The sequence below is a fragment of the Crinia signifera genome, chromosome 7 (genome assembly GCF_055691185.1).
Source record: "Crinia signifera chromosome 7, ASM5569118v1, whole genome shotgun sequence".
NCBI classification, from domain to species: Eukaryota; Metazoa; Chordata; class Amphibia; order Anura; family Myobatrachidae; genus Crinia; species Crinia signifera.
Window position 1 is genome coordinate 47,341,535 of NC_139223.1, and position 16,566 is coordinate 47,358,100.

Genomic DNA, 16,566 nt, shown 5'->3' on the forward strand with positions numbered 1-16,566 from the left:
AGACTTTGCTGAAAATCTTTCATATAAAACGCTATTTACATAATGGGCGGGGTTTGACTTTCAATGGTGGAAGCAGGGGCCATTGTATTCAGTGCATTTCTGTTCTTGGGGCCTGATTCAGAACTGATCACTGGGCTGCGTATACTTGCAGCCCAGCAATCAGGTAAACGCCACCCAGGGTGAAATCCCGTCCATGTGCACAGCTGCAAATTAATTTGCAGCCGTTCACGTAGGGAGAAACCATTCACCATCAAATGACTTTCCCCCAGTGCGCAGCACCGAGTAAGCCAAGACTACTCAGCACTGCGATGGCCGTGAGGGGTAAGGAGGGCACTGATGACTCCAAATGGCTGGGGATTGCCTGCAGTTTCTCGTGAACTCCAAGAAAATGGCAATGGCACACCCCAAAATGTCTGTCTGCTGTCAATCAGAAGGCAACCGACCAGCGATCACAGGCGTTTGGCAGTGGTGGCGGTAACGCATATATTGCTGGTGCAGGCCAGCAATGCATGCATTACCCCCATAACATAATGTATGTTGGTGGGCAGTGGCGGCGGTAACATATACAGTGCTGGCCATACGTTACCATTTATTAATAAACATTGGTGGTCAGGGGTGCCAGTAATATATACATCTCTGGCCCATGCCAACAATGTATATACTGTATTGCTAATAAATAAACATTGGTGGGCAGGGGTACCAGTAATATATACATCACTGGCCCATACCAACAATGTATATATTACTGGTTTATATAAATAAACATTGGTGGCCAGATTTATTTATGTGCTGGGAGCGGGAGCTTCTGCGGCTGACTGTCCGGGCGGCTTTTCCTCCCTGCTCCAAGCAGGGGGAGGGAGAAGGGGAGCGGGAGCTGCCGTGTGGACAGGGGGCCTGGAGCTGCTGTGGACAGTAGGCGGTTTTTCCTCCCTGCTCCGTGTGGCGTGAGTATATGGAGCAAGGGGCGAGGGAGAAGGGGAGGCAGCGGAGCGGTCCACTGAGCTCAAAGTGGCTAATCTTTCACCCCGGCGACCATAGGGGCGTACACACACAGAGATGATGGATGAAAAACCATCCATCATCGCTAGACATGCAGGTAAAGCTAGCAGAAGGGGGACTTTGCTAGTGATGATGCAGGAGCACGCATCATCACTAGTCTGCCAAAACGGGCAAAATGAAAAAAATTTCAGCTGAATGTTTTAATACCGGCAGGTGTTTCTATTTTGCTTTCATTGCTTTTTTATTGTGCATAAAAATATTTGGGTCAAATCCGAAAAGCGCTGTTTTTTTCTGTTGTGAATTGTGTGTGCTACTGTATATTATAAAGGGAGGGTTAAGTATCCCTTTAAGAAAACAGCTGCACAACTATTTCACAGACAACAAAGAGCACGACCAAAACATTAATCTCTTATGGCAGGCATCAAAACCGGTAATGAGAGGGCACATCATTTCATATATCAGTCACCAAAAGAAAAAACTTAGGGAAAAACTCATACAGGCTAGTGATAGGGTTAAAAACGCCTACTCCACCCTTATAGACGCCCCAAATGACCAGAATAAAAACTCATTTAAGGAAGCCCAGACATTATATGACATATTATGTGCAGAGAAAGCCCAAATGGACATAAATTTCCCAAAAAATAAATACTTCAGATGGGGAAATAAGCCAGGAAGACTACTAGCGACAATGACTAAGGCAGCCAAAGATGTCAAACATATCACAACATTAAAAACACACACTGGAAAAAATACCACAAACCCTAAAGAGATAGAGAAGCTCTTTATAAATTATTTCAAAACCCTATACGAGACACCCTATGAAGACACATGTGACGGAGAACTGTTATTGACTCAGGCCAAGCTTAAAAAGATACTACCCACAGACAGGGAACAACTGACAGCTCCTATCACGGAACTGGAAATTTCCACAACCATCTCCTCCCTACCACTAGGGAAAAGCCCAGGTCCAGACGGCCTATCAGCAGCATACTACAAAATGCTCTCCCCTATACTCATACCGCATTTACACAACTTGTACAATTCCATTCTCAAAGGAAACATGGCACCAGACCGCTTCAATGACGCCAGAATTATTTTAATCCCTAAACCAAACAAAGACCCAACAGAAGTCTCCTCATACAGGCCCATCTCTTTATTGAATCAAGACCTAAAAATATTCTCAAAAATAATGGCACAAAGATTGCAATTAATTCTCCCAGACATCCTCCATCCTGCGCAAACAGGTTTTGTCAGAAATCGACATTCGGTGAACAACATCAGAACACTTATCGCAGCCTTGACGCACACCAAACTGGCAAGGGAACTAGACAATTTAATACTGAGTTGTGATGCGGACAAGGCGTTTGACCGAATCTCATGGTCTCATCTAACTCGAGTATTCACACACCAGGAATTCGGCCCGGAATTTATCCATATTTTTAACGCACTATACAAAGACCCCAAAGCATCCCTCACCATAAATTCTTTAAACTCTACGCAATTCACACTGTTTAGAGGGACAAGACAAGGGTGCCCACTATCGCCGCTCTTTTTTAACTTGGCATTAGATCCCATACTACGTTACTTTGATTCCTTACCTGACTGGACAGGTATCAAGATAGGCACAGACACAATCAAATTCTCAGCCTTTGCGGACGACCTCCTATTATACTTTTCCAATCCCAAACGAATCATCCCCACACTAATAACAGTATTCAACAGGTTGGAAAATGTAACAGGGTTTAAACTAAATTATACTAAGACGATAGCATTAGCCCAAGGACCGAGATCCAAACAAGGATGGGGAAACACGTTCCCATTCACCTGGGCAGAAAACACAATACAGTACCTAGGTTTAACTATACACCCTGAAACTGAAAAACTATATGAACTTAACTACACCAAAGTATTCACCAAAGCCTATCAAGATTTTCAAAAATGGAAAAATTTACCCCTCTCTTACATAGGCAGGTGCCACCTGTATAAGATGATAACCTTCCCGAGACTGCTATACGTAATACAAACACTGCCCATAATGCCTAGGAAACAAGACCTCAAACTAGTTAATAAAGCCCTATCCGCTTTCATATGGGGGGGAAAAAAAGCAAGAATATCATTGTTCAAACTCCAACAGCCTAAAGATCTAGGGGGAGTGAACCTGCCATGCCTAAAAAGCTATGCACAGGCAGCCAATTATAAAATAGCAATTGACTGGATCAAAGGTAAAAACATATACACCAATAGATCTCGAGAACAAACCTTCAGCCCGCATAAAGATCTAGTGATGTTACTGCATACACACCCCAACTCACTAGAGAAAGATTTAAGAGAGAACATCCTAATAAATACAACATGCACAGCCTGGAGGTCAATTCGAAGCAACAAGAAATTAAATACATGCAAGTCCTTATTTTTGCCACTGAATGGAAACCCCAACTTCAGCCCCTACCACACACACCCATGCTTCCAGGAATGGAACAGACAAGGACTACGCTACATATACCAGTTCATGGATCTGGCTCAATGGAAACTCCTAACTAGAACCCAGATACAAGAAAAATATCCAAATATTATTATCCCGCTATTCCAGTATCTACAGGTAGCTAGCTATACCACCAAACTCTTACGAGAACTAACGAACCATGACAAAAGTAATGACCTAGACTCAGCAGTTAGACACACCCTGACAACACTGACCACATCACAAATATATTCTAAATCCCGAAAATTACTAGACGTCACCGCTCCACCAATAGGTCTCTTAAAATGGCAAGCAGATTTTCCCAACATCACAATGGAAAAAATCCTCTCATCATATGTAGAAATGAATAAACTCTTAGTGGCCACCACATTCATGGAAATGAACCAAAAAATTCTCCATAGATCGTATTATACACCTAAGCTAAAATTTCTGACTGGCGAATCTCACACATCTAACTGCTTTAAATGTCAAGAACCAAACGCGGACATGTTACACTGCCTTTGGGAATGCGCAATTGTCAGAGACTTTTGGGAGGATACACAGTCTTACATAAATTTACAACTGAATATACAATTCAAGATAAATAAGGAATGGGCCTTTTGGAATGTTTACACCAGGCAGGATAAAAAGGCACTAACTAAGGGGACAAGACATTTATTGCTTAAAATAGCAGCAGCAGGGAAAAAAACCATTCTTTCACAATGGGTAGAAACTACACGTATCCCGCAATCACTATTACACCCTAGAATCCAACACTTGTTCACAATGGATTGGACGGAAACAATGACAAACAAGGAGAAACTAGTAAGCAAATTTGTTAACACATGGCTGCCTTATATACTGACCCTTAGTCTACAAATGAAAGAGGCGGTGAGAAATAGCCTTAAAAACACCACATGGTACGATCTAGAGATGGTAGCAAATGGGAGACCTCCTTTCTGAAGACAGGTGGTTACGTAGCCTATACGATCGAGGACAAGGAGAAAAGGGGGAAAGATACAACATAATAGCGGTTATAATGGAGAAATGCATATGTTTTATCCTTATTTTTGAAATGTATAATTACTAAGAAAAACGTTTCCTTATATGCCAGCATCAGCACACCGCCTTCATTGGCCAGTAACAAAGAGAAGACCGATACCTGTCAATACATCTCGAACTGTATGAACTATACCAAAGCCTCTTATACCCCTATACCCAGAACCCCTGTGAAACAAAAAAAATGCTCAAATTTTGTGATAAGCTTGTACTATTACTTGTTTGTGGAATAATTTGTGACAAATCAATAAAAATGTTTAAAAAAAAAAAAAAGAAAACAGCTGCACATTCGGATTTGAGTTGCAGATCTGCGCTTGTCAAATTCTTTTACATATAGACTTTCCCCAGTTCTGTCACCTGATCCTATGGATGGCGCAGTCCTTAGAGCACAGGATGCTGGCTAATAGTTCCATCACGTCGTCTCTAAAGTTGTTATTCTCCATTCTGGGTACAACACAAATACAATGCCATAAGATGTGCGTCAGAGGTGTCACATTTAAATAAATATATATCAGTATAGTATTTATAAGCCATTGAGTGATGTGTGTCTCCAGATGTGAAGGCTAACTGGTGTAATGATCTGCAGGCGGCTAATTACATGTTAAGGACCAGATTTGCCACACAGGGCCTGGAGAAGATATAAAATCAAAGGTGAAAACGGACCAGTCACTCAGCTCCTAACTGACATTTTTATAAATCAGTTTGTAACATGGTGGTTATGAGCTGATTGGCTGGTGGTTTATCACTCTCAATTTTATCGCTTTTCAAGGCTTTATACATCTGACCTTGGTTTGAAAAATGACAGTTATGAGCTGGTTGGCTGGTGCGTTTATCACCTTTTGATTATATATCTTCTCCAGGCTTACTACATCTGCCCCCAAGTCTGATTGCAGCTGCATCATGTGCTTTATAATAGACTGGGCATGCATCATGGGTGGTACATTAAATAACAAATAATCAATGATCGTCATTCTCCCTCTTTGTTGGAATGGCATAGCACAAAATCCTTCATATGCTGACAAAATGCAATGGAAACTAGAGTATATACTGCACCATAGGCTGACAGGCAGTTTGGACAAAAATACAAGAAAACACAGCGCTTGTTTTGAGGAAGGATCAAATTTAAATACCAAGGCATAATTAGGTTGTGCCAATAATATTTTTTAATGAATACATTAAAAAGACATACATTTAAAAATGAATAAAAACTTTTGCTATAACCATGAATTAATGGCGTGGTGGTTTTAGCAGTCTCACATTGGTAATTGATAATGTGGTGCAGTCCCATTCTGAGGATGACCGTTTGACCTTATGATGTTCCCATCAATTTGGTACTGTCTCATACACTAACTATGTATTGATCTCATTTGTAGTTGGCTCAATTAGAGCAAGGAGTACCTGCAGTGGAGAATCTTTACCCTGGAGGGAGTTCTTGAGCCCAAAGAGATGTAGCTGGTGGGTAAATGCAAAAACTAGCCTTGCTGCACCCCCATGGCGTCCTATAATTTCAGGTATAGGGTCACTCACTTCTAATTTATCCTCTTTTTTAGATTCACACCTCCAAACACAGATCACATATTTATTAAAGGCACCGCGCACTTTCTCAATTTGATTCAGAGTATCGAATGTAAAGAATCTTATGCATTTATTATATACTTTAGATGCACAGCGTTTATATACTAATATTCCGCACAACCTAGGTGTAAAAGCAATTGAATCCCAACTAAGGAAAGATGGTGATCTTTCCGACGAGAAAATAATATTTTTATTAGACGCCATCACATTTATTTTGATGCACAATCACTTTTTGTTTCAAGGAGAACACTACCTTCAGGTTATGGGAACGGCCATGAGGAACAGGTTTGTGCTGAGCTATACCAACCTATACATGGGTCAATTTGAGGACCAACATGTGTGATGGGTGGGCTCGGTGCACGCCTGGCCTTCTATGGCCATTATATCGATTTATATATCGATTATATCGATTTATATATGATTTGTTCTTCATTTGGGATGGGGATGCACAGTCAGCCACTATTTTTGTTGATTCACTTAATTCCAATTTATTTAATCTCACTTTCACTCACACCTACCATCACACATCTATTAATTTATCTTCTATAACTCTTGAAGCCAAAGGCAACACAATAATTACATCAAAGAAGTAGGATCTTATATGTATCGTAATTACAAAAGCAGCCATTTGCCAGCATGGAAAAGAAACATACTAAAAATGTCAAATGCTCCGCCTGTGAAGAAACTGCTCCAGTAGCGCACGCAGGGGGGGTTTCTGAGTACCCAGAAACCCCCCCAGGAATCTAAGGGCCCTATTCTGAAAGCTGAGGGTCCCCTCTTTCCATGGGTACAATAATTTTTAAATCGGCCCTGGGGAACCGGAGATATCTGACTTCAAAGGAGTGGTCCCCATCCAAGCCTATTAATTGCTCTTCCCAGTCAGATATTTCAGGTTCTGTCTAATTTAGAGTTTTTTCTGAGGGTATATTCCAAAAGCTGGGACTCTCCCCCTTTCAGGGACACTAGTATCTTGTCTCTACTGTTCCTATAACCAGAGATATCAGCCTTCCAGCAGCTGGTTACTGCTCCAGCTCCACACACCTGGTATGTAGTTTTATATACTCTTTGGCAGATTGCTCTGCCTCCTGACCTCTGATCTCCTAGTCCCCAATACCATTTGGTAGGTGGGATTCTCTAGTTTTTAATTCCATTAAAATCTAGTTCCAGGAACTGGAGATATCTGCAGTCAAGCAAGCTGTCCTCCCACCAGAAAATTATGAATAATAAGCCCACTCCACTATACACCCCTCCTCTGCGTATTAAACATCCTCTACCACCCTGGAAGTTATGTATCAGGGCCCAGTCATTCAGCCCAATGCCCCCTTCTCCCACCCCATCTCCCACCATCTGTGCAGTAAAGGGGTAATTAGTGGAAATTACTGATCCAGGCCGTACATGCTGAGCGGTTTAAAAATAAAAACCCCTACCACCTGCGGGACATCAAAGCTTCCGCTCATAGCACCCCCTACCCCTACCGCTGGAGGATCGGTAGGGGCCCCAATACATTGCTATACCCAGGGGTCTACACTGCTGTTAAATATATATATATAATTATTATTATTATTATTTATATACACTTGGTCTATCTATATTACTTTAACTGACTCTGCATATACTGGGTCACCTAAGTGTCCATCTCCGTGCTTTGCTCCGCCCCTCTCTGGAAACCCCCTTCTGAAAATCCTGCGTTTGCCCCTGTGCTCTAGTGCAGAAACATTTGAGATCCAGGCCCAGAATATTTCTAGTTCGTTCCTACAAAGGGGCTATCCCTGTGACCTGGTATCAAATGCATTAGACTGAAAGTGGGGTTTTGTTTGTGTTTGCAGAGATGCAAACCAAAAGACAGTAAACACTTTGTGGGCGCCCACAAAGCGTTTACTGTCTTTTGGTTTGCATCTCTGCAAACACCAAAAAAAAAACACTTTCAGTCTATGTACTGAACGCTGGGCGCACCACCAGCACTACAACCACGAGCACTAGTCAGAAGTGGTTATTTATGCTGGTAAAAAATTACTGAATCATCGAATTGATATTCAAACTATAGCTGTTGCGGGTCCACCCCCTCTTTCTCCTAGAATCAAATGCATTAGACCAGGGCTGGGCAACACCGGCCCTCCAGATGTTAGTGAACTACACATCCCAGCATGCCTTGCATCAGTTTCGGCATGGCCACATAGCAAAACTAATGCAAAGCATCCTGGTATGTGTAGTTCACTAACATCTGGAGGTCCGGTGTTGCCCAGCCCTGCATTAGACAGTATGAACAACTCCCAGAGAACAACTAAAATAATACAATTATCAACTTGAATTCCAAATGTTATTGGTACAACCTAATTATCCCTTGGTATATAAATTTGAACCTTCCTCAAAACAAGCGCTGTTTTTTCTTGTATTTTTGTCTTCAGCTATCACTAGTGGGAGCGACTCCCCCGCTTTACACAGCAGCTAGGAAAGATCACCCATTCCAGCGCCTGTATTCCTTTAAGGGGAATTTGCGAGTTGACACTTTGGGCCTAATTCAGATTTGTTTGCTCTACTCCCAGTCTAGCAAACAGATAAGCACACCCGACAATCGTCCGCTGACCATCGAATAATTTTTTCTCCCCCTATGTAATAAAAGTCAGTCTAAACTGACTTTTGTTTCAGCTGCTGATTGGAGAATATGGGGCAGACGCCCATAAAATGCTGAGAGTTCCCCTGCTCCAGACCCCTGTCCACCCCCCCTCTGGAGCGAACGGCCAGGCGAGTGTGAAGCACCAATAACAAGTTATGACCCAGGCAGGAGGAAGTAGAGAAGACAACAGGTACCTTAGGTTTGTACAGTATTGTAGCTGCGGTAAGAAGTTCTTCACGAGGTTGTAATTGAGGCACTGGGACAAATTTATTTCTTGAACGCAGCTGTCTGATGTTCGCAGCAAGTAAGCAAGAGCAGAACATGTTAATGGGTTCAACTTTCCACCAAGTGTTCCACTGCTCATCGCCTCTTCAACTGCACAGATCAACTCCGTGTGCCCCATCTCATGCAGGCAGCACACCAAGTTAACCATGTCACATGAGATTGTCTTTCCTGCACTGAGCAAGCTCTGCAAGTAGTCCGCTGCTTGTCCATGGTAGCTGTTTGGCTCCTCCTTGCTTGGTAGACATCCGGCCAATATACGCAGGACCTGCGGTGAAAGAAGCCCTGATAGGAAGCGGAAGAAGATGGACAGATGCACTCCATCAGCTTGTAAAACGCGCTGTGTTGCACTTTTATAGTGGTTGAGAAAGCCCAACCTGGGCCAAGTAATGCCCCCATCTGCAAATAAGTCAAAGATGGCACGTTTGGCAGCAAAGTAGAAGTGGACAGCGGCAAGGAACTCCTGCAGCAAAATATGGGAGAAGCAGAAAGCTGGACATGAGGGGGAATGCTGGACAAGCAGAAGTCGGGAACAAAGGCTTCCAGGCAATATCGGGGTTTCAATCCCACAAGATTTCAAATCTGACTCATAAAAAACTGAACGTTTCCTAACTAATCCTTGGAATGCCAGCTTTCCTAGGTTGCCAAGTGTTCGCCTGGCACTACTTGGTTGTTCTATCACCTCCAAGTCATAAAACTGGGCTTTCAAATACCAGGAAAAGATGGTTGACAATGTCTCTGGGAGAGGTTGACTAGTGGAGTCTTGGACATGTAGAGCAAACCCAAGAGAAATTCCTATAATGTGGCACAAAGTGGGAACAGTACATAAGGCCTTCAAAGAACAATGACATTGTAGATGATCCCAGATCCTCTCCACGGTACCATTGGTGTCATGTAGCAGCTGATCCAGAAACACATTTATCTCATTTGACCCAAGCCCGGTTATCTCTGTCATTCGATCAACGAGTCCTGCAGGAATCCTAGCAGCCGCTCCTGGCCTGGATGTTATCCACACGCAGACATCTGGCAGCAGATTGCCCCGCAGAATATTAGTAATGAGACACTCGGGAGGAAGCTCTTTCTGGGGGTCAGTGCTGGCAGCAGAGTTTGAGAAATCCAATGGAGCCCGTAACTCGTCCAAGCCATCCAAAATAAGAAGCGAGCTTGGAGGTGGCACAGAATAACATGGGCAGGCGATGCGTACCAACTTCTCCGCAGAGAGACGGTCATAAATATTCAACTCCCAGAAATTCAAAGACAATACAGAGGTGATGTTTGAGCACAACTCTCCCCGCGCCCATTTTTCCACAAACAGTCTCACCAGGGTGCTTTTACCAACTCCTGCCACTCCCACAGTCACAGTGATCCGTGGGGGGAGGCAGACTTTTGACAGTGGCATTAGTAGATTTTCCAGTGGCACCTTCTTGGTGTTTACACTCGCACCCTGCCCCAGCTCCAGCTGAACAACATCATGTTCTTGCAGCTGGGCATCAGTGAAGCCTTCCAGCATTTTAAGGGAGTCTAACTGTGTCAAGAGTGAATGGTGATCTGTGTATTCCACATTGTCCAAATACTTCTTAACCAGTGGATCTGAAAAAAAAAAACCATACAGTTAATGTGAGCTTTCAAAATCACATCACATCCAAAGCTCATGACTTACCATAATGTTGCATGCGGAGGTAAAGGCAGGTACCACTGTGCTCTATACAGTTCTGGAGCCCTTGAAGGTACCACTTGCCCTTCCCACCTAGTATGTCCATCAGGGCCTCTGCCCACTTAGGCAATGAGGTTAATTTCTGAAGACGCTGAACCTCCTCTTCATTCAACATCTCAAGCTCTTGCAGCTTCATCATAATCTCCTGGAGGGATTCCAGACAGGCGCTGGATGTGAGCTGTCTCCTGTACCTTAGGATCCATAAACCTAACAGACCACGGACAGATAAATAAGCAGAAGGAGAGTTAAAAAGGATGGTGCAAGAAACTAATGAATCTAACAAAATAAGCCTTATAAGTGCAGTAATATTATAATTACTGGAACCAAATATTTGAAACTAAGCTGGAGTCAGAGACAAATCACAGTTCCGGAAGCACATATATATTCTTCTATTCTTCCAGTAGATATTCTTCTACTCAATGGGTATAAATGCAGATTATTATATGAGGACATCCATGTACCTTCCATATCATTGTTTTAAACCCCCATGAGGTCCCAGCATTCCTAACTTTTCCGAGGTCCATGTCATCTCTAGGTTTGGGCTGGCGGCAGCTTCATCCCCTCTGACATCATCCTGTGAGAAGACACAATAATTAGGTCAGCATGAATGTGGGGCCAATGCAGAAAGTCGTACACTGCAAATGGGATACTGTCAGGATCCCGGCAGCTGGGGCGGTTAGGGTTAGGCTGCAGTAGGGAATGGTTAGAGGGAATGGGATCATTGGGTCGACCTAAAGATGGTCGACAGTCATTAGGTCGACACCACTCGGTCGACATAATGGAAGGTTGACAGGTGTCTAGGTCGACTTGGCACAAGGTCGACAGGTGGTTAGGTTGACACAAGCATTAGTCTTGGTCTAGGTCGACAGTCAAAAGGTCAACATGGGGTTTTTCACAGTTTTTTAACTCGAATGTCGACACAGACTATATGGACACTGTTTTCTCGCTGCGCTCGGTACACTATTTTATTCTCCCACCATGCCCTAGTCAATGGTAGGGCATGAAATACCACCTGTCGACACATGTCGGCTAAAAAAAACCATGTCGACCTTTTGACTGTTGACCTAGACCATGTCAACCTAATGCTTGTGTTGACCTAAGCACCTGTCGACCTTGTGCCATGTTGACCTAGACCCATGTCGACCTTCCAGTATGTCGACCCAGTGGTGTTGACCTAATGACTGTCGACCATCTTTAGGTCGAACAACCGACCATATCCCGGTTAGAGTTTTGCTGTGTAAACGGTAGGGTTAAAATACCAAAAACCGTCAGAGCTGTAACTGCCAGTATTTACCCAGACACAGTTATATTACACCACACAGAAATTACTACACCCAACTATGATCAGTGCAATGATGGCCCATCTTTTAATCTCCTTGTCCATTTACTTAACAGCAAACATTTCATCTTATATTCTGATACACACAATGACTCAAGTAAAATGATCATTTCAGGAAGTGTATCAAGACCTTTAATACAACATTGTGAAGGATACTTTACAGTCTGTAATTTCCATGCATCTGTTGGGTGGTTTATGTGCATATCTCATGCACCTATCTGTGGAGATCAGAATACTCTCCCCCCAGGTTTAGACCTCATCTTCCCAGTATATAGGCCCTTATTCTGATTGATTCGGTCCTCTGTGCATTCGCATGAAGGACCGATGTTTTCTGTCTGCACATGGTCAGGTGTGTTTCTGCACATGTGCAAGCGCAGGTTGCGTGCACCCACGGCAAACTTTCGATTCACCCTGTGCACGCACCCTACATGCCGAGGGCATACCTCCCAACAGTCCCGATTTTAGCGGGACAGTCCCAATTATCAGGGCCTGTCCCGCTGTCCCACAGTGTCCCGCGGTGTGGGGGGGCTGTTGGGAGTCCCCCCTGTCAGCTGCTAAGCAGCGGGGAATAAACACTGTGCGCATGCACAAGTCGCCCTAGTGTATGGGGGCCTTTAGATGAAGACAAAAAAGGAGAGGGGTTTTGCTGGATAAGAGTTCAGAATGACTCTAGAACCACATAAGGGAAAGTGCACAGATAGGCGCAGTGAGCTCATTAACCATTGTTAGCAGTGACAATGCCCGATATGGAACCTTGATATGGAACATTGGGGCAGATGTATTAAGCCTTAAAAAGAGATAAATTCAAGTGTGATAAGGAGAGATAAACGTCCAGCCAATCAGCTCCTTACTAACTTTTTTCAAACACAGCCTGTAACATGGCAGTTAGCAGGTGATTGGCTGGAAGTTTATCTCTCCTTATCACACTTGCATTTATCTCTTGTTAAGGCTTAATACATCTGCCCCCTTGTCTTTCATTGTGTTTGTCTCATCGACCGCCACTCTCATCTTCTTGAATTGACTTTACTACCTAACCCAATTGACAGAGAATAAGAAAGAAACTTTAGCCAAACCTTTTTGTAGCAAGTAATCATGCGTCAGAGGTTTACAGAGATCAGATCACGATTATCTGGGGCCTTTATAACCCTCAACACTTTCATCTACTGTTGAATACTTATTATTTAGTTACCTTCTTAATACTATATTAGTAAAGTTCTCTACGTGATTTCCCTAGATATAGATAAAAGCAGTTTCAGGTTATGTTTTACTTATAGTTCTTGATTTTCAGGTTAAGAGAAAGTAAAAATACAGAAGTGACAACCCTAAAGACAGAAGTCCATCCAATATCTCGCTTCCCTATTGGTTTAGGTACTGGCATTACATACCTCCCAACTGTGGTAATCTTTAAACTGGGACCTGGCTCACCAAAGGTGTTGTCCTCATGGAAAGGGGGTGGAGCTAAAAGGAGAGTGGGTGTGAGTAAAGGGGGCATGGGCATGCAGCGACCCCCGTTTTTATAATTTTAGGTTGGCATGCCCAGTGCTCTCCAGCAAATGGACAGCCTCTGGCCCCCTCCCTGTCCTCCCTCTTCAGTGCACTGAAGAGATGCCATGGGCAGGTGCACACCATCTCTTCAGAGATCACTGTTGCACTACAGATCTCCTGCTCCCCCTAACTACCTCCCCTGCCCACGGAACATTGCCACCAGTGGGAGGGACAGTGGAACAGTCTCCAAATAGCGGGACTGTACTGCTTTAATTGGGACAATCAGGAGGTATGCATTAACAGTTCTACTCTACATACCTATTCGCTGAGGGGTGTGGTATAGCTCACAGAGAACATCTAGTCAGACAGTCAATAGGTCGACACCAAAAGTTAGACATTCATTAGTTAGACATTGACAAAAGTTAGACATGTATTAGACATTGACAAAAGTTAGACATGCATTAGTAAGATATTGACAAAAGTTAGATATGCATTAGTTAGACATTGTCAAAAGTTAGACATGCATTTGTTAGTCATCATCAAAATTTAGACAGGCATTAGTTAGATATTGACCAAAGTTAGACATGCATTAGTTAGACATTATCAAAAAAATTAGACATGCATTAGTTACATATTGACCAAAGTTAGACATGCATTGGTTAGATATAATGTAACAACACAAGTAAAATGCCGACATGGAATATCAATATGTTCACATGGACACCATATAGGTGTACCATGTCCGCTCCCATTTGTCAATGTCTAACTTATGCTTGTCTAACTTTTGATAATGTCTAACTAATGTATGTCTAACTTTTGGTGTCGACCTATTGCCTGTCTGACTAGACATCATCTGTCAGCTGTCTAGAACCCTTAGCTGAGGCAAGAGGGAAGAAACACAGCATTTATATAACCCCCCTACACTATAAGAGACGGAAAAGTTGACAGTAAGGGGAGCTAGAGACAGGCGGCCGCTGATGGTGGTAGGAAGTCTTCAGTAGTGGTTGGCGGGTTCACCCAGGCCACTCAGGGTTTAGCATCCAGCCCCTACTACAAGTCATGGACTTGTATAATCTGGGATCGCTCAGTGGAAGGCTTTTACAGAGGTTACAATTGCTGTTATCTTCTATTTCGAGTCCACAGGGTTGGCTCTACCTACAGCCCTGGGATCAGTGGGGGGGGGGGGGGGGGGGGCGCCTCTATTCCCTGACCCTGGGAGCCCATCTTTCCATAATGGACAATCACACATATCAGCAAATGCAAAAAAAAGATTTTTAAATATATCCAACCATATATTTCCATTTTTTCAATGTAAAAGTTACGAAACATTGATAACATAATTTATATAAAACCAATTAACTCCCTTAGATGACGTTGTAATGACAACACACACATCCTCACCTTCCAATGTGATCATGTATTCAGTCAGGTCAATACCAGACTATACTACATGGCTGCGCTACCTCCCAACACAAACGCTTAGAAACCAACAATAACTAAAAGTTTGGTTCCTGACTACTATCATGACATGAATGTAAAACACTTACCCCACAGAGCATAGTTATCTCTCACATAGAGATACTTACTTGTCTAAACTTTTATCTAACCAGTCCTAAATGCAGCAGAGGCAGAAGAAACCAGAAGATATAGACGTATCAGCCCATTCAGCTTGTGTGGGGACCAGGTATGGGGGTCCCCCAACAGATCCAGTCCTCGCTCTCACCACGTTCCCTCCACAGACAGGCGCACCTGTGGTAGTGATCAGCACAGATGAGGAAGTGGAGGTATGGGCTGGAGGTATGACATTAGCTGTGGTCATGGCAGTATGAGTGGGCCTCAGTGAGTGTGGACTTACTGTTCTGGTGCTCAGTTCCCTTAGCATCAAATAAAAGAAATAACTTGATTTTGGTTCCTCATTTTAATAATAAAGAGGTTGTTTTTCCTGTGCACAGAAAGCAGTGGAGGCACTATAGGAACTTACATGGGGAAATGACGGCTGTGGGATAGAAAGTCATGGCTAGAAGCAGACATATTGTATTTCTGATATTTATGCGCACACATATTCCGCAGCGCTTTACAGAGAACATTTGAACATTCACATCAGTCCCTGACCCACTGGAGCTTACAATCTTGGTGGAGTGGCGGAACTCCCGGAGGCAATGGAGTCATCTGCCGCCGGTTGCAAGCCTTAATGGGGGCACTGGCTCCATTGCCCCCCGATGTTTCGCTCACTTAAAGTACCCTGATAGTAGGCAGCGGCACAGCATGACCCCCCCCCCCCGTCCCCATCCCCCTGCCAGCTGGTTTGCTGCAGCAGCAGTACTCACTGAGTCGGCCGGGAGACTCGCAGCAAGTGCAGCACCATGGGTCAGGTGACACACAGCATATGAGCTCCCGGCAGCCCAGCCCCGCGCAGCAAGCTTCAGCCAGCCGTCAGTCTAGCCTGAAGTCACCGGCTGCCCTTGAGGGCCCCCAGATAGAAGCCTCCCCACTGCGCCTTCCGGGCATCTAATTTGCGGTGCAGCCTACCCCCGGCCCCCTCTGCCCAGAAGTACATCTGCCACCGCCCGCGGGGAAGGCAGAGGCCGCTCTACGCTCCTGCTGCAGCCCAAATTGAAGCCTACACTGCCAGCAACATCAGGAGAAGACTGTGAAGCAGCAGCTCAGGGAACCTGGGGACATGAAGCTAGAAGGAGAAGGTACCTGTCATCCCCAAATCCTTGACCATCACCTCACACCCAGACAGCCCCTGCGTTGTGTGTACCGTCCAGAAGGGATCAGCACCACAGTCACCCACCTCCCACTCTAGCCCTGAGTGCCTGCATCCAGGCTGTAGCAGCACCAGGCTTGTGCCCAGTGCCCACCAAGCTCTATTTTCCTGCCTGACACCCTCCTATATCTATGCCTGACACCCATGTCACCTCACCTCCTTCTCTCTATCCCTGACAACCTCTTGACACTTTCTCGCTCTCCCCACTCTATCTTCATTTGACACTATATCCCTGACACTATCTCGCTCTTCCCTCTCATTTCCTCAC

The 16,566-nt window shown here is 44.2% G+C and overlaps 1 protein-coding gene across 1 annotated transcript in view; it reads right to left on the reverse strand.

The window, feature by feature from the left end:
- NLRC3 (NLR family CARD domain containing 3) overlaps positions 1 to 16,566 on the reverse strand; it is a 35,123-nt gene that overhangs the window by 16,022 nt on the left and 2,535 nt on the right. The window contains exons 2-5 of the mRNA XM_083152968.1: positions 11,166 to 11,278; positions 10,651 to 10,911; positions 8,903 to 10,580; positions 4,877 to 4,963 (exon numbers count right to left, since the gene is read on the reverse strand). Of these exons, the coding sequence (XP_083009094.1) occupies positions 4,877 to 4,963; positions 8,903 to 10,580; positions 10,651 to 10,911; positions 11,166 to 11,172 (2,033 nt within the window). The 5' untranslated portion in view covers positions 11,173 to 11,278. The remainder of the gene's footprint in view (positions 1 to 4,876; positions 4,964 to 8,902; positions 10,581 to 10,650; positions 10,912 to 11,165; positions 11,279 to 16,566) is intronic.